The sequence below is a fragment of the Nerophis lumbriciformis genome, linkage group LG33 (assembly GCF_033978685.3).
Source record: "Nerophis lumbriciformis linkage group LG33, RoL_Nlum_v2.1, whole genome shotgun sequence".
In the NCBI taxonomy this organism is placed as follows: domain Eukaryota; kingdom Metazoa; phylum Chordata; class Actinopteri; order Syngnathiformes; family Syngnathidae; genus Nerophis; species Nerophis lumbriciformis.
The window spans coordinates 16,041,451-16,066,481 of NC_084580.2; the positions used below are offsets into that span (position 1 = coordinate 16,041,451).

A 25,031-nucleotide genomic window follows, 5' to 3' on the forward strand; every position below is an offset into this window, starting at 1 on the left:
TTGACATCCTTCAGCAAAAATCAACAGGAAGTTGGCAATTCCCCCTTCAAAACAACATTTTAGTAAAAACAGTCACTTTTGCCTCTTTGAGCTGTAATTTGACCCCCTTAACATGCTTCAAAACTCACCAAACTGGACACACACACAATAGGACTGGCAAAAATTGCGATTTTATAAAAAACCCAACCCCAAAACTCAAAATTGCGCTCTAGCGCCCCCTAGGAAGAAAACACAGACACAACTGCTCCTAGGAAGAAAACTCAGACAAAACTGCCTGTAACTTCCAGTAGGAATGTCTTAGAGACATGAAACTAAAACCTCTATGTAGGTCTGATTTAGACCTAGATTTCATACATTGACATCCTTCAGCAAAAATCAACAGGGAGTTGGCAATTCCCCCTTCAAAACAAATTTTTAGTAAAAACAGTCACTTTTGCCTCTTTGAGCTGTAATTTGACCCCCTTAACATGCTTCAAAACTCCCCAAACTGGGGACACACAATAGGACTGGCAAAAATTGCGATTTTATAAAAAACCCAACCCCAAAACTCAAAATTGCGCTCTAGCGCCCCCTAGGAAGAAAACACAGACACAACTGCTCCTAGGAAGAAAACTCAGACACAACTGCTCCTAGGAAGAAAACTCAGACAAAACTGCCTGTACCTTCCAGTAGGAATGTCTTAGAGACATGAAACTAAAACCTCTATGTAGGTCTGACTTAGACCTAGATTTCATACATTGACATCCTTCAGCAAAAATCAACAAGAAGTTGGCAATTCCCCCTTCAAAACAACATTTTAGTAAAAACAGTCACTTTTGCCTCTTTGAGCTGTAATTTGACCCCCTTAACATGCTTCAAAACTCACCAAACTGGGGACACACAATAGGACTGGCAAAAATTGCGATTTTATAAAAAACCCAACCCCAAAACTCAAAATTGCGCTCTAGCGCCCCCTAGGAAGAAAACACAGACACAACTGCTCCTAGAAAGAAAACTCAGACAAAAGTGCCTGTAACTTTCAGTAGGAATGTTGTAGAGACATGAAACTAAAACCTCTATGTAGGTCTGACTTAGACTTAGATTTCATACATTGACATCCTTCAGCAAAAATCAACAGGAAGTTGGCAATTCCCCCTTCAAAACAAAATTTTAGTAAAACAGTCACTTTTGCCTCTTTGAGCTGTAATTTGACCCCCTTAACATGCTTCAAAACTCACCAAACTGGACACACACAATAGGACTGGCAAAAATTGCGATTTAATAAATAACCCAACCCCAAAACTCAAAATTGCGCTCTAGCGCTCCCTAGGAAGAAAACACAGACACAACTGCTCCTAGGAAGAAAACTCAGACAAAACTGCCTGTAACTTCCAGTAGGAATGTCTTAGAGACATGAAACTAAAACCTCTATGTAGGTCTGACTTAGACCTAGATTTCATACATTGACATCCTTCAGCAAAAATCAACAGGAAGTTGGCAATTCCCCCTTCAAAACAACATTTTAGTAAAAACAGTCACTTTTGCCTCTTTGAGCTGTAATTTGACCCCCTTAACATGCTTCAAAACTCACCAAACTGGGGACACACAATAGGACTGGCAAAAATTGCGATTTTATAAAAAAAACCAACCCCAAAACTCAAAATTGCGCTCTAGCGCCCCCTAGGAAGAAAACACAGACACAACTGCTCCTAGGAAGAAAACTCAGACACAACTGCTCCTAGGAAGAAAACTCAGACAAAACTGCCTGTACCTTCCAGTAGGAATGTCTTAGAGACATGAAACTAAAACCTCTATGTAGGTCTGACTTAGACCTAGATTTCATACATTGACATCCTTCAGCAAAAATCAACAGGAAGTTAGCAATTCCCCCTTCAAAACAACATTTTAGTAAAAACAGTCACTTTTGCCTCTTTGAGCTGTAATTTGACCCCCTTAACATGCTTCAAAACTCACCAAACTGGACACACACAATAGGACTGGCAAAAATTGCAATTTAATAAAAAACCCAACCCCAAAACTCAAAATTGCGCTCTAGCGCCCCCTAGGAAGAAAACACAGACACAACTGCTCCTAGGAAGAAAACTCAGACAAAACTGCCTGTAACTTCCAGTAGGAATGTCTTAGAGACATGAAACTAAAACCTCTATGTAGGTCTGACTTAGACCTAGATTTCATACATTGACATCCTTCAGCAAAGATCAACAGGAAGTTGGCAATTCCCCCTTCAAAACAAAATTTTAGTAAAAACAGTCACTTTTGCCTCTTTGAGCTGTAATTTGACCCCCTTAACATGCTTCAAAACTCACCAAACTGGACACACACATCAGGACTGGCAAAAATTGCGATCTAATAAAAAAAAACAACAACCCCAAAACTCTAAATTGCGCTCCAGCACCCCCTAGGAAGAAAACACAGACACAACTGCTCCTAGGAAGGAAACTCATACAAAACTGCCTGTAACTTCCAGTAGGAATGTCTTAGAGACATGAAACTAAAACCTCTAAGTAGGTCTGACTTAGACCTAGATTTCATACATCAACATCCTTCAGCAAAAATCAACAGGAAGTTGGCAATTCCCCCTTCAAAACAAAATTTTAGTAAAAACAGTCACTTTTGCCTCTTTGAGCTGTAATTTGACCCCCTTAACATGCTTCAAAACTCACCAAACTGGACACACACATCAGGACTGGCAAAAATTGCGATCTAATAAAAAAAAAAAAAAAAAAAACTCTAAATTGCGCTCCAGCACCCCCTAGGAAGAAAACACAGACACAACTGCTCCTAGGAAGGAAACTCAGACAAAACTGCCTGTAACTTCCAGTAGGAATGTCTTAGAGACATGAAACACTCACTTAGACCTACATTTCATAAATTGACAACCCCCAGCAAAAATCAACAGGAAGTTTGCAATTCCCCCTTCAAAACAAAGGTTTTGTAAAAACCGGTCACCTTTTTTCAAACATTATCTCCTCTGAGCGCGTTTGTCGTGTCGGCTTCAAACTCGCACAGGAGAGAGATTGAACCCTTCTGATTAAAAATTAACCATAGAGTTTTAATTACTGCTCCGGTTTGGATTTTATGTGCCGTCAAAGTCGGTCCCGTCCATCGTTGCTTGCAGCTTTAATTGTACTTATTGTCTCTTTCACCTTGTCTGCTTACATGGGTTTATTTACACACAGAATCAGCTACTCACAAACAGCTTGATTGTTCTTTATCGTTAAGAGTTGATCTGACCTTGTGGTGTCCGTGCATGTGTCAGTGTGAGTGGGAATGTTTACGTGTGTGTGTGGGAGTGTAATCAAAGGGGGGGAGGGTCAAATGTAGTGGATGTGAGGAGGGGAGTGAAGTCATTCCACATAGTCTGACGGGTCACACAGACTTTATATGTAAAGTCCACAGGTTGACAAATGTACAGGAAGAGAACACCGCATTCGCAAGTTGCTACTCTGTTTCTGAACACATGCTTGACTTGACCGAGCACAGCACAAATAGGTAGGTAGGCAGGGGAAGAAGTACACTTTGTTCAGATTCCACACCTCCGCATAGCCCTTCTGCAGGCATGATACCTTTACTGTAAACTGTCAACTTGCTTATATTAAACCTGCCATCGTCCCTTACCGCATCACACTTCAAACTTTGCAGCCGCATATTATCGCAGACTTTTTGAAGCAAATGTGAGCTACTGTGTCCCCTTGATTACCACGTGGTTACGTTCCGTGGTAAGTGAATATCCGCTAAGTAAAGGCACTTTATTTGATGATTTACTGTATACACTGCAAAAACTGAAATCTAAGTAAGATTAAAGGCCTACTGAAACCCACTGCTACCGACCACGCAGTCTGATAGTTTGTATATCAATGATGAAATCTTAACATTGCAACACACGCCAATACGGCCGGGTTAGCTTACTAAAGTGCAATTTTAAATTACGCGTGAAATATCCTGCTGAAAACGTCTCGGTATGATGATGTCAGCGCGTGACGTCACGGATTGTGGAGGACATTTTGGGACAGCATGGTGGCCAGCTAGTAAGTCGTCTGTTTTCATCGCAAAATTCCACAGTATTCTGGACATCTATGTTGGTGAATCTTTTGCAATTTGTTCAATGAACAATGGAGACAGCAAAGAAGAAAGCTGTGGGTGGGAAGCGGTGTATTGCGGCAGGTGTTGTGCCGGATAACGCACCCCCGCCGTAGAATGCACCCCCTGACTGTTGTGCCGGATAACACAGCCGGTATTTCATTGTTTACATTCCCGAAAGATGACAGTCAAGCTTTACCATAGGCCTGTGGAGAACTGGGACAACAGAGACTCTTACCAGGAGGACTTTGAGTTGGATACGCAGACGCGGTACCGTGAGTACGCATGCAGCTGCGGCTTCCAAACATTTGATCGCTTGCCCGTACGTGCGTGCCGCTATGTGCATGTCACGTACGTAACTTTGGGGACATTGGGGAAATATATGTGCTGTATGAACTTTGGGGAGGTGAACGGTACTTTGGGCTGTGGGATTGAGTGTGTTGTGCAGGTGTTTGAGTTGTAATGGCGGGTTGTATGGACGGGATGGGGGAGGTGTTTGTTATGCGGGATTAATTTGTGGCATATTAAATATAAGCCTGGTTGTGTTGTGGCTAATAGAGTATATATATGTCTTGTGTTTATTTACTGTTTTAGTCATTCCCAGCTGAATATCAGGTCCCACCCGCCTCTCACAGCATCTTCCCTATCTGAATCGCTCCCACTGCCCTTTAGTCCTTCACTCTCACTTTCCTCATCCACAAATCTTTCATCCTCGCTCAAATTAATGGGGAAATCGTCGCTTTCTCGGTCCGAATCGCTCTCGCTGCTGGTGGCCATGATTGTAAACAATGTGCAGATGTGAGGAGCTCCACAACCTGTGACGTCACGTGCATATCGTCAGCTACTTCCGGTACAGGCAAGGCTTTTTTATCAGCGACCAAAAGTTGCGAACTTTATCCTCGATGTTCTCTACTAAATCCTTTCAGCAAAAATATGGCAATATCGCGAAATTATCAAGTATGACACATAGAATGGACCTGCTATCCCCGTTTGAATAAGAAAATCGCATTTCAGTAGGCCTTTAAATATCTCAAATAAGGGTGATATTTGCTTATTTTCTGTCTGATAAGATAATTCTTCTCACTAAGCAGATTTTATGTTAGAGTCTTTTACTTGTTTTAAGGGTTTTGGTCCTAAATGATCTCAGTAAGATATTACAGCTTGTTGCCGAGATTTTATGACCTATATTGAGTAAAACATGCTTGAAACTAGAATATCAACTGTTGCAAAGCTGTGTCATCAACACTCACAAGTATAAAACTACTTTTTTTAAAGTAATAATTTCTTATTTCAAGCATGAAATAAAAAATCATGACTTTGACACAATTGTGTCTCATATTAAAACAGATGACAGCCAAATGGACTTTGCTGTTTTATTTTCAATGAAACAATAGAAAATACGTACAGTTGTTATTAGTGACAATATACTTATTTTAAGGTATTTTTGGGTTCATTGAGGTTAGCTAATTTTACTTGTTTTGGAAAGTCTTGACAAGCCGCATTTTCTTGTTCTATTGACAGATAATTTTGCTTAGTTCAAATAAAATACCCCTAATTTTTGTATTTTAGTTTCTTGTTTTTGAACACTGACTTTTTGCAGTTTATGAATATTATATACATTTAACGTGTTTATAGGCCCTCCACAAAACTATAAACACTTTCTATGCTCCACTTTGAAACCTTTAACAAAAAACTTGAATGGGTACTCAAATCTCAATGAAGTCCACCGCCGGAACTTTTCCAGGGACTTTCCCATTTACCCTACTAAATGGAAGAACCCCCTGCGTGTACACCAAAAACTACCCATACTGCAAAAACTGAAATCTAAGTAAGATTAAAAATCTCAAATAAGGGTGATATTTCCTTATTTTCTGTCTGATAAGATAATTCTTATCACTAAGCAGATTTTATTTTAGAGTGTTTTACTTGTTTTAAGGGTTTTGGTCCTAAATGATCTCAGTAAGATATTACAGCTTGTTGCTGAGATTTTATGACCTATATTGAGTAAAACATGCTTGAAACTAGAATATCAACTGATGCAAAGCTCTGTCATTAGCTCTAAAGGCTTCGTTGGCCACATGCGTGGACAGCACCTTTTAGCTTTTATTTCCAAAATTGTGTACACTACTGAATTGGGGTCTTATGGCCCTTATGTGGACACTTATACTGCCATCTGGTGGTGTCAGAAGACTATAACATACAATGGAATTTGGAAGAAAAAAAAAAGTGATTTACCGTACTTTTCGGACTATAAGTCGCAATTTTTTTCATAGTTTGGCCGGGGGTGCGACTTATACTCAGAAGCGACTTATGTGTGAAATTATTAACACATTACCGTAAAATATCAAATAATATTATTTATCTCATTCACGTAAGAGACTAGACGTATAAGATTTCATGGGATTTAGCGATTAGGAGTGACAGATTGTTTGGTAAACGTATAGCATGTTCTATATGTTATAGTTATTTGAATGACTCTTACCATAATATGTTACGTTAACATACCAGGCACGTTCTCAGTTGGTTATTTATGCCTCATATAACGTACACTTATTCAACCTGTTGTTCACTATTCTTTATTTATTTTAAATTGCCTTTCAAATGTCTATTCTGGGTGTTGGGTTTTATCAAATACATTTGCCCAAAAAATGCGACTTATACTCCAGTGCGGCTTATATATGTTTTTTTCCTTCTTTATTATGCATTTTCGGCCGGTGCGACTTATACTCCGAAAAATACGGTATGTAAAGTCTGAATGTCATTAAAACAATTAGCTCCATCTTTTGACACTTCTTCCACTCCCGTCCTTGCACGCTACACCGCTACAACAAAATATGACGGGGAAAAGACGCTGCCGAAGGTGAGCCACGTAAATAAGGGCACCCACAAAACGGCGCATCCGGAAGCGACTGGCTTGAAGATGATCTATAAAACATAACCTATGCAACATTTTGACCAAATAACCACCATTACATGTTATGTAGACCACAAGGAAGTGTTTTCCATTTAGAAAAATAAATAAATAATATGAATCCTTTAACGCGCCCTATAATCTGGTATGCCCAATATATGAAAAAGATCGAAAATAGACCATTCATCAGCAATGAGCCATCATGATATTACTGAATGCAGTGTTACTGCATATTTCCTAAATGTATATTCAGGTGGGTTTTGGGATTGGCTGCAATAGCCTTGTCATGCACTCGAATGCCCATTTCTCTAAAGAAGCTCACTTTTCCATGTTCATTGTAGATTTTTGTCAAAACCGCTGACTTATACCAAATGAATGACTTGTTGCTTGAATGATAAATACTTGTTCCAGACCAAGAAAAGGGTTACTGCATCAAGGCTCTAAACCAGAAGGGACACAATCTTTGACAAGGTACGGGGTCACCGTCTCACAGGGTTGAGGTACTGTGGGTACAATGGGCAGCATTCCCTTCTACACAGCAAGACAAGGCAGTGACGGCAGCATTCCTCACTTAAAGGGTCTCCACACCAGGACTTGCTTAGAAGAAGAACTATAAAGTACTGTTATGTTTGTTTCTTATGTGCCATACTTCAGAAATCTATTTAATAATATTGTATTGAAAAAAGCTGATGATTAGGGATTTGTCCTGTAGGACAATGATAAAATACTGAATGCACATTCGTGGAATAACACAAGTGCAGGTCAGCATTGGATCATACTGTTTATTAAGCAAGCCCCAGTACAAAGACCCCCCATGCTAGTATAGTACAAAAAGGGTGAGCCACTACAATACAGACTACGTCCAATCGGGTGATATCAGAATCGAGACACTCACTCAGTTGTCTCCTTGAGGATAAAGTGGCGCTCCCGTGCGCCTTGATGCCCTAGAAACAAAAGACATGTTGACACAAAAAGCAATGTAAAAATAGAGAGAGGGGCAGGGATTGGAGGTGGGGTGAGCACAGAGACAAAGAAGGATCGTTGTTGGATCAGACAACTAAAGAATACAGTGTTACACGAGCACGACAAAATAACCTCGAGTGTGCATTCATCAGTGGAAGACTGATGAACGTCTTTACCTCATTACATGAGCCACAAATGTGTCTTTTCCAACAGTACAAATAAACAGCCACCGACGCGCCGCAGTCAAAGCTGTTAAATCTTGTGGTGGCTCGGCTCTTAAAAACTGACCACTTGTTCAAAGAGAATAAATTCTGCTAGTGTGGGACACCCACACAAGTGCAAGATTTAAGGATGCTGCTGGTGGTAATCGTTCTCCACACAGTTGGAGGAAAAATAAAATACATTTCCTCCTGTTTTTTTCTGTTTCTGACAAAGCCTTAGCATCCTTCCGATGATACCATAGAAGCCATACTATAATGGTACAGTTTCCGCAGAGCTGTGGCAGTCGGTTTTTCCATTTCAAACAAGCAGTAGTCAGGAGAAACTGGGGTAAACCATGTCACATGTATTGTCCGTCGCAACACTAACAACAACAATGAAGAACATCGAAGGTTTCCCTATTATAAGAGAAGACTGAGGGCTAAGTGAATGACACCGTCCCCAAATAAGACAAAATGAGAGCAATCATCCTTTATTTTTAGCATTTCTAGCCATGTGTTTTTCATCTCTAGCCTGCCGACATACCATAATCCAGATAAGGTATTACCATTCCCAATACAAATACCTACAAACCCCGTTTCTATATGAGTTGGGAAATTGTGTTAGATGTAAATATAAAGGGAATACAATGATTTGCAAATCCTTTTCAACCCATATTCAATTGAATGCACTACAAAGACAAGATATTTGATGTTCAAACTCATAAACTTTTTGCAAATAATAATTAACTTTGAATTTCATGGCTGCAACACGTGCCAAAGTAGTTGGGAAAGGGCATGTTCACCACTGTGTTACATGGCCTTTCCTTTTAAGACACTCAGTAAACGTTTGGGAACTGAGGAGACACATTTTTTAAGCTTCTCAGGTGGAATTCTTTCCCATTCTTGCTTGATGTACAGCTTAAGTTGTTCAACAGTCCGGGGGTCTCCGTTGTGGTATTTTAGGCTTCATAATGCGCCACACATTTTCAGTGGGAGACAGGTGTGGACTACAGGCAGGCCAGTCTAGTACCCGCACTCTTTTACTATGAAGCCACGTTGATGTAACACGTGGCTTGGCATTGTCTTGCTGAAATAAGCAGGGGCGTCCATGGTAAGGTTGCTTGGATGGCAACATATGTTGCTCCAAAACCTGTATGTACCTTTCAGCATTAATGGCGCCTTCACAGATGTGTAAGTTACCCATGTCTTGGGCACTAATACACCCCCATACCATCACAGATGCTGTCTTTTCAACTTTGCGCCTATAACAATCCGGATGGTTCTTTTCCTCTTTGGTCCGGAGGACACAACGTCCACAGTTTCCAAAAACAATTTGAAATGTGGACTCGTCAGACCACAGAACACTTTTCCACTTTGTATCAGTCCATCTTAGATGAGCTCAGGCCCAGCGAAGCCGACGGCGTTTCTGGGTGTTGTTGATAAACGGTTTTCGCCTTGCATAGGAGCGTTTTAACTTGCACTTACAGATGTAGCGACCAACTGTAGTTACTGACAGTGGGTTTCTGAAGTGTTCCTGAGCCCATGTGGTGATATCCTTTACACACTGATGTCGCTTGTTGATGCAGTACAGCCTGAGGGATTGAAGGTCACGGGCTTAGCTGCTTACGTGCAGTGATTTCTCCAGATTCTCTGAACCCTTTGATGATATTACGGACCGTAGATGGTGAAATCCCTAAATTCCTTGCAATAGCTGGTTGAGAAAGGTTTTTCTTAAACTGCTCAACAATTTGCTCACGAATTTGTTGACAAAGTGGTGACCCTCGCCCCATTCTTGTTTGTGAATGACTGAGCATTTCATGGAATCTACTTTTATACCCAATCATGGCACCCACCTGTTCCCAATTTGCCTGTTCACCTGTGGGATGTTCCAAATAAGTGTTTGATGAGCATTCCTCAACTTTATCAGTATTTATTGCCACCTTTCCCAACTTCTTTGTCACGTGTTGCTGGCATCAAATTCTAAAGTTAATGATTATTTGCAAAAAAAAAAAGTGTATCAGTTTGAACATCAAATATGTTGTCTTTGTAGCATATTCAACTGAATATGGGTTGAAAATGATTTGCAAATCATTGTATTCCGTTTATATTTACATCCAACAAAATTTCCCAACTCACATGGAAACGGGATTTGTACTTATGACTAAGATGGATCTCCATTTCTTCTCTTCTACAGGTTAGTCTTAAGTCTTGCCTTAATGTTCTGGCCGTTTGTATCCCATTGGGTTGAGTTTTTTCTTGCCCTGATGTGGGATCTTAGCCGAGGATGTCGTCGTGGCTTGTGCAGCCCTTTGAGACACTTGTGATTAAGGGCTACATCAATAAACTTTGATTGATGATTGATTGATTGATGTATTTGCAAAAACAGAGAATTAAGGTCAAAAGTGTGTGTGAACCCTCTGATCAAATCTGCTCGGCCAATTAGCAACCACTAGTGGTCTGTGTCATCATTACGGTATTTGCAACTCTGATTGGTCAAGTACAAATAGTGAATTGTATAACCAACAGAGAAGTACCAGAAGCTAGAGCCTATACTGGCTCACCTGCACTGGCTTCCTGTGAATTTAAGATGTGACTTTAAGGTTTTACTACTTACGTATAAAATACTACACGGTCTAGCTCCATCCTATCTTGCCGATTGTATTGTACCATATGTTTCGGCAAGAAATCTGCGTTCAAAGAACTCCGGCTTATTAGTGATTCCCAGAGCCCAAAAAAAGTATGCAGGCTATAGAGCGTTTTCTATTCGGGCTCCAGTACTCTGGCAAGGCCTCCAGAGATGCTACCTCAGTAGAAGCATTTAAGTCCCATCTTAAAACTCATTTGTATACTCTAGCCTTTAAAGAGACCCCCTTTTTAGACCAGTTGATCTGCCGTTTCTTTTCTTTTCTCCTCTGCCCCCCTATCCCTTGTGGAAGGGGGGGCATAGGTCCGATGGCCATGGATGAAGTGGTGGCTGTCCAGAGTCGGGACACGGGGTGGACCGCTCGCCTGCGCATCGGTTGGGGACATCTCTGTGCTGCTGACCCGTCTCCGCTCGGGATGGTCTCCTGCTGGCCCCGCTATGGACTGGACTCTCACTATTATGTTAGATCCACTATGGACTGGACTTTCACAATATTATGCTAGACCCACTCGACGTCCATTGCATCCGGTCTCCCCCATCTGCGGTCCTCTCCAAGGTTTCTCATAGTCATTCATATTGACATCCCACTGGGTTGTGAGTTTTTCCTTGCCCTTATGTGGGCTCTGAACCGAGGATGTCGTTGTGGTTTGTGCAGCCATTTGAGACACTTGTGATTTAAAGGCCTACTGAAACCCACTACTACCGACCACGCAGTCTGATAGTTTATATATCAATGATGAAATCTTAACATTGCAACACATGCCAATACGGCCGAGTTAGCTTACTAAAGTGCAATTTTAAATTTCGCGCGACATATCCTGCTGAAAACGTCTCGGTATGATGACGTCAGCGCGTGACGTTGCGGATTGTGGAGGACATTTTGAGACAGCATGATGGCCAGCTATTAAGTCGTCTGTTTCGTCGCAAAATTCCACAGTATTCTGGACATCTGTGTTTGTGAATCTTTTGCAATTTGTTCAATGAACAATGGAGACAGCAAAGAAGAAAGCTGTAGGTGGGAAGCGGTGTATTGCGGGCGGCTGCAGCAACACAAACACAGCCGGTGTTTCATTGTTTACATTCCCGAAAGATGACAGTCAATCTTTACCATTGGCCTGTGGAGAACTGGGACAACAGAGACTCTTACCAGGAGGACTTTGAGTTGGATACGCAGACACGGTACCGTGAGTACGCTTCCAAACATTTGATCGTTTGCCCGTACGTGCGTGCCGCTACGTGCATGTCACGTAAATAATTCAATGTATACACCCTAATGATTATCTTGTGTGATGACTGTATTATGATGATAGTATATATGATAGTATATATCTGTATCATGAATCAATTTAAGTGGACCCCGACTTAAACAAGTTGAAAAACATATTTGGGTGTTACCATTTAGTGGTCAATTGTACGGAATATGTACTTTACTGTGCAACCTACTAATAAAAGTCTCAAAAAGTCTCACGTACGTAACTTTGGGGACTTTGGAGAAATATATGTGCTATATGAACTTTGGGGAGGTGAACGGTACTTTGGGCTGTGGGATTGAGTGTGTTGTGCAGGTGTTTGAGTTGTATTGGCGGGTTATATGGACGGGAGGGGGGAGGTGTTTGTTATGCGGGATTAATTTGTGGCATATTAAATATAAGCCTGGTTGTGTTGTGGCTAATAGAGTCTTGTGTTTATTTACTGTTTTAGTCATTCCCAGCTGAATATCAGGTCCCACCCGCCTCTCACAGCATCTTCCCTATCTGAATCGCTCCCCCTGCCCTCTAGTCCTTCACTCTCACTTTCCTCATCCACAAATCTTTCATCCTCGCTCAAATTAATGGGGAAATCGTCGCTTTCTCGGTCAGAATCGCTCTCGCTGCTGGTGGCCATGATTGTAAACAATGTGCAGATGTGACGCTACTCGTCTGCTACTTCCGGTACAGGCAAGGCTTTTTTTATCAGCGACCAAAAGTTGCGAACTTTATCGTCGATGTTCTCTACTAAATCCTTTCAGCAAAAATATGGCAATATCGCGAAATGATCAAGTATGACACATAAATAAATAAATAAGAAAATCGCATTTCAGTAGGCCTTTAGGGCTATATAAATAAACACTGATTGATTGATTGATAGTAGATTAGGGTACCGTGCAGTGGAAACCGTACTGCGCATCATCACCCATCCAAAGTGGTGGAAAACTGTTAAGAGTACAGGACCATAAGGGGGAAAAGTCTCTTGATTGATTGTGGTGATTGATCTCAAACATTATGGATCTGTTCAACTGTGCTGCGTTGCTACTAATTGCCTACAGTATGCTCTGACCATCCCGCCGACATACCATAATCCAGATAAGGTGTTACCATTCCCAGTAAAAATACCTGCTTATGACTAAGATGGATCTCCATTTCTTCTGTGGAAATATGACCATATCACACCAACTCTCAAATCCCTTCACTGGCTTCCTGTTCCACTCAAATTGAATTCAAAGTCTCCCTACCAACCCACCAGTGCCTCCATGGAAATGCTCCCGTCTACCTTAAAGAACTACTCACCCCCAAATTCTCCACACGACACCTCCGCTCCGGACAGGCTAACCTCCGAGGACAAAGCTACGAACAATGGGAGACCGGGCTTTCTGCTCCGCCGCTCCCAGTCTGTGGAACTCTCTCCCTGACCACCTGAGGGCACCACAGACTGTGGATGCTTTTAAAAAAGGCTTAAAAACCCTTAGTTTTAAAAAAGCCTTTTTTTTTTTAGATATATGCATACTAGTTTTAGCTATTTGGCTGTTCTAGTTTTTATTTATTTATTTATTTTATTATCTTTTTATTTAATTTTTTTAATACACTGTAGCACTTTGAGGTTGTTTACTCAATGTAAAGTGCTTTTTACAAATAAAATCTATTATTACCTCAAAGAACTACTCACCCCCAAATCCTCCACACGACACCTCCGCTCTGGACAGGCTTACCTCCGAGGACAAAGCTACGAACAATGGGAGACAGTGCTTTCTGCTCCGCCGCTCCCAGTCTGTGGAACTCTCTCCCTGACCACCTGAGGGCACCACAGACTGTGGATGCTTTTAAAAAAGGCTTAAAAACCCTTATTTTTTAAAAAGCCTTTTTTTTTAGATATATGCATACTAGTTTTAGCTATTTGGCTGTTCTAGTTTTTATTTTTATTTTTTTTTATTATCTTTTTATTTTATTTTTTTAATACACTGTAGCACTTTGAGGTTGTTTACTCAATGTAAAGTGCTTTTTACAAATAAAATCTATTATTACCTCAAAGAACTACTCACCCCCAAATCCTCCACACGACACCTCCGCTCTGGACAGGCTAACGTCCGAGGACAAAGCTACGAACAATGGGAGACCGGGCTTTCTGCTCCGCCGCTCCCAGTCTGTGGAAGGCTCTCCCTGACCACCTGAGGGCACCACAGACTGTGGATGCTTTTAAAAAAGGCTTAAAAACACTTATTTTTAAAAAAGCCTTTTTTTAGATATATGCATACTAGTTTTAGCTATTTGGCTGTTCTAGTTTTTATTTTATTTTTTATTTTATTATCTTTTTATTTAATTTTTTTAATACACTGTAGCACTTTGAGGTTGTTTACTCAATGTAAAGTGCTTTTTACAAATAAAATCTATTATTATTATTATTATTTTTCTCTGCTCCAGGTTAGTTTTAAGTCTTGCCTTAATGTTCTGGCCATTTAAAGCCAACAGTAAAAGAAATAAGAGACCAGAGTTGGAAACTGAGGGGCGGCGTGACTCATCCTTTTTTGCTCGGTGTAAAGCAATCAACAAGCTCCTTTAGCCGTTTCCCCTGCCTTCACCCGGCGTGACGGACACTTGGCATCGGGGGAATTAGTGAGGAGTATTGATCACGAGATGATGATAGGAATTTAACGAGAAAACATTCGGTGTCCATTTTGAATATCTGTGGTCTATAAACAAGAATGAATGCAAATAAAAAAAAGTTAAGCATTATAAAGCATGCTTTTTCACCGTGATCGCCTCCCACATGCGCTCTTAACTACAGCTCTCAAGTACCTGCACACAGAGGGGTGATTCTACTGCAGATGGAAAGAGGCCTCCAACAGTAAAAGTTGATGATGGCATAAAACCACAATTAAAAACCAAACACACACACACACACACACACAGACATTACCTGGACCTTGGTGGAGGTCCGTGGCCGTTATTATTGAAGGGTTTTCATGGGACTCTAATGCAAAGAGGATCACGCAGGGGTCTGCAGCCAGCCATGTTCTTTTACGTTACCGTATAAAATGATTTGTGGACTGGGGCATGTGAGCAACGTCACAACGCTTCATTGGAAAATAGTATGTTGTGAAATGTTACTACCTTGAATGCCTATTAGCAGCTGTCTGCTCCGCATTAAATAGGGCATGGGTCCTTTTTTTTAAAGGGGAACATTATCACCAGACCTATGTAAGCGTCAATATATACCTTGATGTTGGAGAAAAAAGACCATATATTTTTTTAACCGATTTCCGAACTCTAAATGGGTGAATTTTGGCGAATTAAACGCCTTTCTAATATTCGCTCTCGGAGCGTGGCGTCACATCGGGAAGCAATCCGCCATTTTCTTAAAACACCGAGTCAAATCAGCTCTGTTATTTTCCGTTTTTTCGACTGTTTTCCATACCTTGGAGACATCATGCCTCGTCGGTGTGTTGTCGGAGGGTGTAACAACACGAACAGGGACGGATTCAAGTTGCACCAGTGGCCCAAAGATGCGAAAGTGGCAAGAAATTGGACGTTTGTTCCGCACACTTTACCGACGAAAGCTATGCTACGACAGAGATGGCAAGAATGTGTGGATATCCTGCGACACTCAAAGCAGATGCATTTCCAACGATAAAGTCAAAGAAATCTGCCGCCAGACCCCCATTGAATCTGCCGGAGTGTGTGAGCAATTCAGGGACAAAGGACCTCGGTAGCACGGCAAGCAATGGCGGCAGTTTGTTCCCGCAGACGAGCGAGCTAAACCCCCTGGATGTCTTGGCTCACACCGTCCCGAAGATGATCAAGAGAAGAATATCGACCCTAGCTTCCCTGGCCTGCTGACATGAGGGTATGTCTCCAGAATATATTAATTGATGAAAATTGGGCTGTCTGCACTCTCAAAGTGCATGTTGTTGCCAAATGTATTTCATATGCTGTAAACCTAGTTCATAGTTGTTAGTTTCCTTTAATGCCAAACAAACACATACCAATCGTTGGTTAGAAGGCGATCGCCGAATTCGTCCTCGCTTTCTCCCGTGTCGCTGGCTGTCGTGTCGTTTTCGTCGGTTTCGCTTGCATACGGTTCAAACCGATATGGCTCAATAGCTTCAGTTTCTTCTTCAATTTCGTTTTCGCTACCTGCCTCCACACTACAACCATCCGTTTCAATACATTTGTAATCTGTTGAATCGCTTAAGCCGCTGAAATCCGAGTCTGAATCCGAGCTAATGTCGCTATAGCTTGCTGTTCTTTCCACCATGTTTGTTTGTGTTGGCTTCACTATGTGACGTCACAGGAAAATGGACGGGTGTTTATAACGATGGTTAAAATCAGGCACTTTGAAGCTTTTTTTTAGGGATATTGCGTGATGGGTAAAATTTTGAAAAAAACTTCGAAAAATAAAATAAGCCACTGGGAACTGATTTTTAATGGTTTTAACCCTTCTGAAATTGTGATAATGTTCCCCTTTAAGGGATAAGCTGGGTATAAACTGTTCAAACAGTTTGTTTCAAAGACCGATTTCAAGTCCTGTTTGTCATGAATTCACAGTGATCACTAGATTTCCTTTTCAGTCAAAGAAAATATGAAGAGTGTTGGGAGTTTGCTTTGAATTTGGACACAAATCAAGGCAAAAGTAAGGTTTTCATCCTGTTGCTTCTAACACACTGCAAAAACTGAAATCTAAGTAAGATTAAATATCTCAAATAAGGGTGATATTTACTTATTTTCTGTCTGATAAGATAATTCTTCTCACTAAGCAGATTTTATGTTAGAGTGTTTTACTTGTTTTAAGGGTTTTGGTCCTAAATGATCTCAGTAAGATATTACAGCTTGTAGCTGAGATTTAATGACCTATATTGAGTAAAACAAGCTTGAAACTAGAATATCAACTGTTGCAAAGCTGTGTCATCAACACTCACAAGTATAAAACTACTTTTTTAAAGTAATAATTTCTTATTTCAAGCATGTAAAAAAAACATGACTTTGACACAATTAATTCAAACAGATGACAGCCAAATGGACTTTGCTGTTTTATTTTCAATGAAACAATAGAAAACACATACTCATATAGTAGTACAATTTTTATTAGTGAGAATATACTTATTTTAAGGTATTTTTGGGTTCATTGAGGTTAGCTAATTTTACTTGTTTTGGAAAGTCTTGACAAGCCAAATGTTCTTGTTCTATTGGCAGATAATTATGCTTAGTTCAAATAAAATACCCCTCATTTTTGCATTTTTTTATTCTTGTTTTTGAACACTGACTTTTTGCAGTGTGTTGGGAGTTTACTTTGAATTTGGACACAAATCAGGGCAAAAGTAAGGTTTTCATCCTGTTGCTTCTAACATTCCTCCATTCTAAATGTAGTTTTAACAGTCACAAAGTTTAAAAAGTGGAAAACTACTTTTTAACCAAATTGATTTCGCACAGGCAATTAACTAGTTTAAGAAACACACTTTTAATGCCTCCAAAAAAAAAAAATTCCGAGTGAATCTTTGAAGTTTGGTTCTTTTATGAATTTATTATGGGTCTACTGAAAATGTGAGCAAATCTGCTGGGTCAAAAGTATACATACAGCAATGCTAATATTTGGTTACATGTCTTTTGGCAAGTTTCACTGCAATAAGGCGCTTTTGGTAGCCATCCACAAGCTTCTCGTTGAATTTTTGGGTCCTTTTTTAAGGGATAAGCTGGGTATAAACTGTTTAAACAGTTTGTTTCAGAGACCGATTTCAAGTCCTGTTGGTCATGAATTCACAGTGACCACTAAAATGTATTTTCAGTCAAAAAAAATATCAAGAGTGTTGGGAGTTTGCTTTGAATTTGGACACAAATCAAGGCAAAAGTAAGGTTTTCATCCTGTTGCTTCTAACACTGCAAAAACTGAAATCTAAGTAAGATTAAATATCTCAAATAAAGGTGATATTTGTTTTTTTTCTGCCTGATAAGATCATTCTTCTCACTAAATTTGAATGACAATAAAAAGGAAGTCAAAGTCTAAATCTAAGCAGATTTTATGTTAGAGTGTTTTACTTGTTTTAAGGGTTTTGGTCCTAAATTATCTCAGTAAAATATTACAGCTTGTAACTAAGATTTGATGACCTATATTGAGTAAAACATGCTTGAAACTAGAATATCAACTGATGCAAAGCTGTGTCATTAACACTCACACGTATAAAACTACTTTTTTAAAGTAATAATTTCTTATTTCAAGCATGAAAAAAAAAATCATGATGCCGAGCGCATATCATTATGTCAAGATAATGGCACTAGCATTTACTTAATTTAAGAATATATTTCAACATATTGAGCAAAAAGGTCTCTTTTTTTTCTACCAAGAAAAGTGCACTTGTTATTAGTGAGAATATACTTATTTTAAGGTATTTTTTTTTAGTTCATTGAGGTTAGCTAATTTTACTTGTTTTGGAAAGTCTTGACAAGCCGAATTTTCTTGTTCTATTGGCAGATAATTGTGCTTAGTTTAAATAAAATACCCCTAATTTTTGTTGGTTTTTTTTCTTGTTTTTGAACACTGACTTTTTGCAGTGCATTCCTTCATTCTAAATGTAGTTTTAACAGTCACAAAGTTTAAAAAGAGCTCTACCGACACCTTAGTGGAAAACGACCTTTTAACCAAATTGATTTTGCACAGGCAATTAACTAGTTTAAAAAAAAAACACTTTTAGTGCCTCCAAAAAACAAAATTTCCCGAGTGAATCTTTCACTGCGAAGTTTGAAGGAACTACCAGCTATTTAAAGGTTCCCTATAATGGAACATTTACTTTTTAATGATGGCCAAACACTCTAATGTGTCCTTAAGGACAGATTATAAGCACCAAACATTAAAAAAATGGATTATCTTCCTTACTTGTTTGCTCTACTTTTGAGAGAAACTATTGTTGCGGCTTTTTATGACATGATGAAAAAAAAAAACATCCTTCCTCATGATAACACCTCTGACCCACAACTACAGTGTCGTACAAAAACGATTTGTACAATATGATAATTTTAACATCTGTACATCAATAATTTCCAAATACCCACAATGTATGATGGTTTGACCACTTCAATATCAATACTAATTAAAGCTGCAAGCAGCGTTGGTCGGGCCCGCGTATTTGGCAGGTGCTAGTCTTAAGTGTCCCAATACTTTTGTCTACTTTTAGTCTGAAGTGTCCCAAGACTTTTGTCTAGTGTACCTACCTTGTCTGCATTGTGTGGGCACGTTGGTGCTTCCTGCTTTTGAGCAGCCATCTTAAAAAAACAGCACCTCAGGAGCATCAGTGCAGCGGGTCTTTGAAGGGTCATAAAATCAAAACCGGAGCAGGTATCACAACTCTTTCACCAACTTTTAATCAGAAGGGTTCAATCTCTCTCCTGTGTTAGTTTGAAGCCGAAACAACAAACGCGCTCAGAGGAGATAATGTTTGAAGAAAGGTGACGGGTTTTTACAAAAATGTTGTGTTGAAGGGGGAATAGCAAACTTCCTGTATATTTTTGCTGGGGGTTGTCAATTTATGAAATGTAGGTCTAAGTGAGACCTACGGAGAGGTTTTCGTTTCATGTCTCTCCGACCTTCCCAGTGGGAGTTACAGGCATTTTTGTCATATTTTTCATCCAAGGAGCAGTTTTTTGTGCGTTTTATTAAAAAATTGCTGTAGAGCACAATTTTTAGATTTGGGGTTAGGTTTTTTCATTAGATCGCAATTTTTGCCAGTCCTGATGTGTGCGTTGAGTTCGGTGAGTTTTGAAGCGTGTTAAGGGGGTCAAATTACAGCTCAAAGAGGCAAAAGTGACTGTTTTTAGTACTTTTTTGTCTTGAAGGGGGAATTGCCAACTTCGTGTTGATTTTAGCCCAAGAATGTACCATTATGAAAGTTAGGTCTGAGTCAGACCTACATAGAGAATTTTGTTTCATGTCTTTCCGACCTTCCTAGTGGGAGTTACAGGCAGTCTAGTTTTTTTTTTTCTAGGGGGCGCTAGAGCGCAATTTTGATTTTTGCAGTTCGGTTTTTTTATTAAAAGACAATTTTCGCAGGTCCTGATGTGTGGGTCAAATATGGTGAGTTTTGAAGCATGTTAAGTGGGTCAAATTAGTGCTCAAAGAGGCGGCGGAAGAATAATAAAGAATAAAGAATAAAACGAACGAATAACAATAGGTCCTTATGTCCCATTGCATAAGGACTCCCTGTGGGAGTCCTTTTGCAATGGGCCATTGCGGGCCCTAATTAAAGCTGCAAGCAGCGATGGACCGGAACGACTTTGACGGCACATAAAATCCAAACCGGAGCAGTAATCAAAACTCTTTTGTCAACTTTTAATCAGAAGGGTTCAATCTCTCTCCTGTGCTAGTTTGAAGCCGACACGACAAACACGCTCAGAGGAGATAATGTTTGAAAAAAGGTGACCGGTTTTTACAAAACTTTTGTTTTGAAGGGGGAATTGCAAACTTCCTGTTGATTTTTGCTGGGGGTTGTCAATGAATGAAATGTAGGTCTAAATAAAACCTACATAGAGGTTTTGTTTCATGTCTCTAAGACATTCCTACTGGAAGTTACAGGCAGTTTTGTCTGAGTTTTCTTCCTAGGAGCAGTTGTGTCTGTGTTTTCTTCCTAGGGGGCGCTAGAGTGCATTTTTGAGTTTTGGGTTTGTTTTTTTTGTTTTTATTAGATCACAATTGTTGCCCGTCTTAATGTGTGTGTCCAGTTTGATGAGTTTAAAGCAAGTTAAGGGGGTCAAATTACAGCTCAAAGAGGCGGCGGAATAATAATAATAAAACCTTACAATTACAATAGGGTCCTCTGTCCCTAATTAATACCAGTATGAGCAAACACAACAAGGATAAATCCCACTCACAGCCAGATTATGGCAATGTTTTTTCTAGAAGCACACTGCAAAAACTGAAATCTAAGTAAGATTAAATATCTCAAATAAGGGTGATATTTGCTTATTTTCTGTCTGATAAGAACATAAAAACAGATTTTATGTTCGAGTGTTTTACTTGTTTTAAGGGTTTTGCTCCTAAATGATCCAGTAAGATACAGCTTGTTGCTGAAATTTTATGACTTATATTGAGTAAAACATGCTTGAAACTATTTTTGTCCAAATGTCCAAAACACACCCAGCAATGGTGCACAGGAAGGCGGGTAAGAAGAGGGGAAAAGGTGGCCAAAATGGTCAAAAGTCCCAATTTTGTCCAAAACCCCGCCTTCCGCCCGATTGTAGCTGAGATAGGCTCCAGCGCCCCCCGCGACCCCAAAGGGAATAAGCGGTAGAAAATGGATGAGTCCCGCCGCCGGCCGCACAAGTCCCGGGATGTAAAAAATGTCCAAAACGCACCCAGCAAAGTCCCACGGGAAGTGGGGGAGAAAAGTGAGAAAAGTCGGCAAAAGTCCTCAAAAATGTTCAAAATACCTACCCAGGTTCGAGTCCCACAAGTCCCGCCGCCGGCCGCGCAAGACCCGGGATGCCCAAAATGTCCATAACACACACAGCCGAGTCCCACGGGGGAGGGGGGAGAAAAGTTGGAAAAGTCGGCAAAAGTCCCAAAAATATTCAAAATACCTACCCCGGTTCGAGTGATTTTTTAACATTTTACCGACTTTTCTCACTTTTCTCCCCGCCTTCCCGTGGGACTTTGCTCGGCGCGTCTTGGACATTTTGGGCATTCCGGCCGGCGGCGGGACTTGTGCGACTCGAACCTGGGTATATATATATCAGAGGTGTCACGTGATGTTAGCGCATACCATTGGACACCGCCATCCCACCAGTTCAGGTGGGATGGAACAATCCATATAACACGTCACAGATGACGTCACGCTACCATCACGTGACACCTCTAATGAAGGCTGCAGAAGCAAGATAGCCGAAACTTGTCAGGTACAAAACTTTACCTTATTAGCCTATATCAGGGGTCGGCAACCCGCGGCTCCGGAGCCGCATGCGGCTCTTTGATCACTCTGATGCGGCTCAGCTGAATACTTGCCGACCCCCCCGATTTTCCCGGTAGACTTCCGGATTTCAGTGCCTCTCGCAGAAACCTCCCGGGATTAATATTCTTCGATTTTCACCCTTACAATAATAATAAGGGCGTGCCATGATGGTACAGCATTTAGCGCCCTCTACGATCTGTATAAACAGCGTGCCAGCCCAGCCTCTTGCTATATGCAATTTCTACTTGCACACGTAAGCGACAGCAAGGCATACTTGGTCAACAGCCACACAGGTTACACTGACGGTGGCCATATAAAACAACTTTAACACTCTTACTAATAGTGCGCCACACTTTGAACCAAAACCAAACAAGAATGACAAACACATTTTGGGAGAACATCTGCACCTTAACACAACATAAACACAACAGAACAAATACCCAGAATCCCATGCAGCCCTAACTCTTCCGGGCTACATTATACACCTCTGCTACCACCAAACCTCGCCCCAACCCCAACCCTGCTCCCTCACACATCAAACCCCCCCACACTCATATTAAACCCGCGGGCCGCTATAACATTCAATTTACATATTAAGGTGTGGGCCGCGTGTCTGAGATCCCTGGTTTATACATAGCACAAAGCAAAAAAAAAACTTTGTATGCAGTGTTATTTCATTTTAAATTTCAAAAAAATGTTGTGGCTCCCATTGTTTTCTTTAATTTGTGAAACTGGTCAAAATGGCTCTTTGACTGGTAAAGGTTGCCGACCCCTGGCCTATATAAATCAACCATTTATAAATACACATTAGTAGGCTAAATGAACCTCTTCAACATAGTATGCATATATCTAAAAAAGAAGGCTTTTTTTAAAAAGAAGGGTTTTTAAGCCTTTTTTAAAAGCATCCACAGTCTGTGGTGCGCTCAGGTGGTCAGGGAGAGCGTTCAACAGACTGGGAGCGGCGGAGCTTTGCCCTCGGAGGTTGGAGGAGGTTCGCCTGTCCGGAGCGGAGGTGTCGTGTGGAGGATCTGGGGTTGAGTGGTTCTTTGAGGTAGAGGGGGGCATATCCATGGAGGCACTGGTGGGTTAGTAGGGAGACTTTGTATTCAAGCCTGAGTGGAACAGGAAGCCAGTGAAGGGATTTGAGAATTGGTGTGATATGGTCGTATTTCCGCACTCTCATCAATCAATCAATCAATCAACCAACTTTATTTATAAAGCACATTTAAAATTTACCACAGGGGTAGCCAAAGTGCTGTACAATGGGCAGGTTAAAAGATAATACGAGTACCGAGCAAACACAACACAACACAAACAGAACACGATAAAAAATAAATAAATAAAATAGAATAAATAAAAACATAAAAACAGGTTCACAGCAGGTGTATTATGGGGCTCCATTGCAGGATGGATATCACTCAGTGTTAAAAGCCATGGAATAAAAGTATGTTTTTAAGAGAGATTTAAAAACAGGAAGAGAGGAGGCTTGTCTAACACTCAGAGGTAGGTCGTTCCAGAGCTTGGGAGCAGCAATGGCGAAAGCTCTGTCACCTCTAAGCTTCAGCCTTGTGTCAGGGACCGTCAACAGCAGCTGATCGGCTGATCTTAAGGATCGGGTGGGGCAGTAAGGCTGAAGGAGGTCGGAGAGATAGGTTGGCGCGAGGTTGTTTAGACATTTAAAAACAAATAAAAGGAGTTTAAAATTGATTCGGTAACGCACAGGGAGCCAGTGAAGGGACGCTAAAATAGGGGTGATGTGCTCACGTCTGCGGGTCTGTGTTAGCAGACGAGCAGCAGAGTTCTGCACGAGCTGCAGGCAGGCGAGGGAGGCCTGGCTAATGCCTACATACAGGGCGTTGCAGTAGTCAAGACGAGTCGAGATAAAGGCGTGGATTAATTTCTCGAGATCATGTCCTGATAGAAGCGGTTTCACTTTCGCTATTTGGCGTAATTGATAAAAGCTTTTTTGAACGACGCTGCTGATTTGTTTTTCGAATTTAAAATCTGAGTCGAACTTTACCCCCAGGTTTGTGACACAGTCGCTGAGATACGGGGTCAGAGTGCCAAGGTCAACGTTGGGGGAGGGAGAGCGACTTGGACCGAACAACATAACTTCTGTTTTGTCTTCATTTAGGCTCAGGAAGTTAGCTGAAAGCCAGACTTTGATGTCGTGCAGGCAGTCAATAAGACGTTGAACCGTGTTATTTTGTGCCATGGGAAAATAAATCTGGCAATCATCGGCATAAAAATGAAATTCAATACTGTACTGTGCGTCTCCCATAATAATGTGACCTCAGACTATGTTATGGTAACGTGCGGAGTTCCTCAGGGTTCGGTTCTTGGCCCTGCACTCTTTAGTATTTACATGCTGTCGCTAGGCGACATCATACGCAAATACGGTGTTAGTTTTCATTGTTATGCTGATGACACCCAACTCTACATGCCCCTAAAGCTGACCAACACGCCGGATTGTAGTCAACTGGAGGCGTGTCTTAATGAAATTAAACAATGGCTGTCCGCTAACTTCTTGCAACTCAACGCCAAGAAAACGGAAATGCTGATTATCGGTCCTGCTAAACACCGACATTTACTTAATAATACCACCTTAACATTTGACAACCAAACAATTACACAAGGCGAATCAGTAAAGAATCTGGGTATTATCTTCGACCCAACTCTCTCGTTTGAATCACACATTAAGAGTGTTACTAAAACGGCCTTCTTTCATCTCCGTAATATCGCTAAAATTCGTTCTATTTTATCCACTAGCGACGCTGAGATCATTATTCATGCGTTCGTTACGTCTCGTCTCGACTACTGTAACGTATTATTTTCGGGTCTCCCTATGTCTAGCATTAAAAGACTACAATTGGTACAAAATGCGGCTGCTAGACTTTTGACAAGAACAAGAAAGTTTGATCATATTACGCCTATACTGGCTCACCTGCACTGGCTTCCTGTGCACTTAAGATGTGACTTTAAGGTTTTACTACTTACGTATAAAATACTACACGGTCTAGCTCCGTCCTATCTTGTCGATTGTATTGTACC

At 40.8% G+C, this 25,031-nt stretch overlaps 1 protein-coding gene across 3 annotated transcripts in view; it reads right to left on the reverse strand.

Moving 5' to 3' along the window:
* ccser1 (coiled-coil serine-rich protein 1) overlaps window positions 1-25,031 on the reverse strand; it is a 397,790-nt gene that overhangs the window by 121,633 nt on the left and 251,126 nt on the right. The window contains exon 11 of one of the 3 annotated variants that reach the window (XM_061929003.2): window positions 7,887-7,935. The exons of the other annotated variants lie outside the window; for them this stretch is intronic. Coding sequence (XP_061784987.1) covers window positions 7,887-7,935 — 49 coding nt within the window. The remainder of the gene's footprint in view (window positions 1-7,886; window positions 7,936-25,031) is intronic. 3 annotated transcript variants of the gene reach the window in all.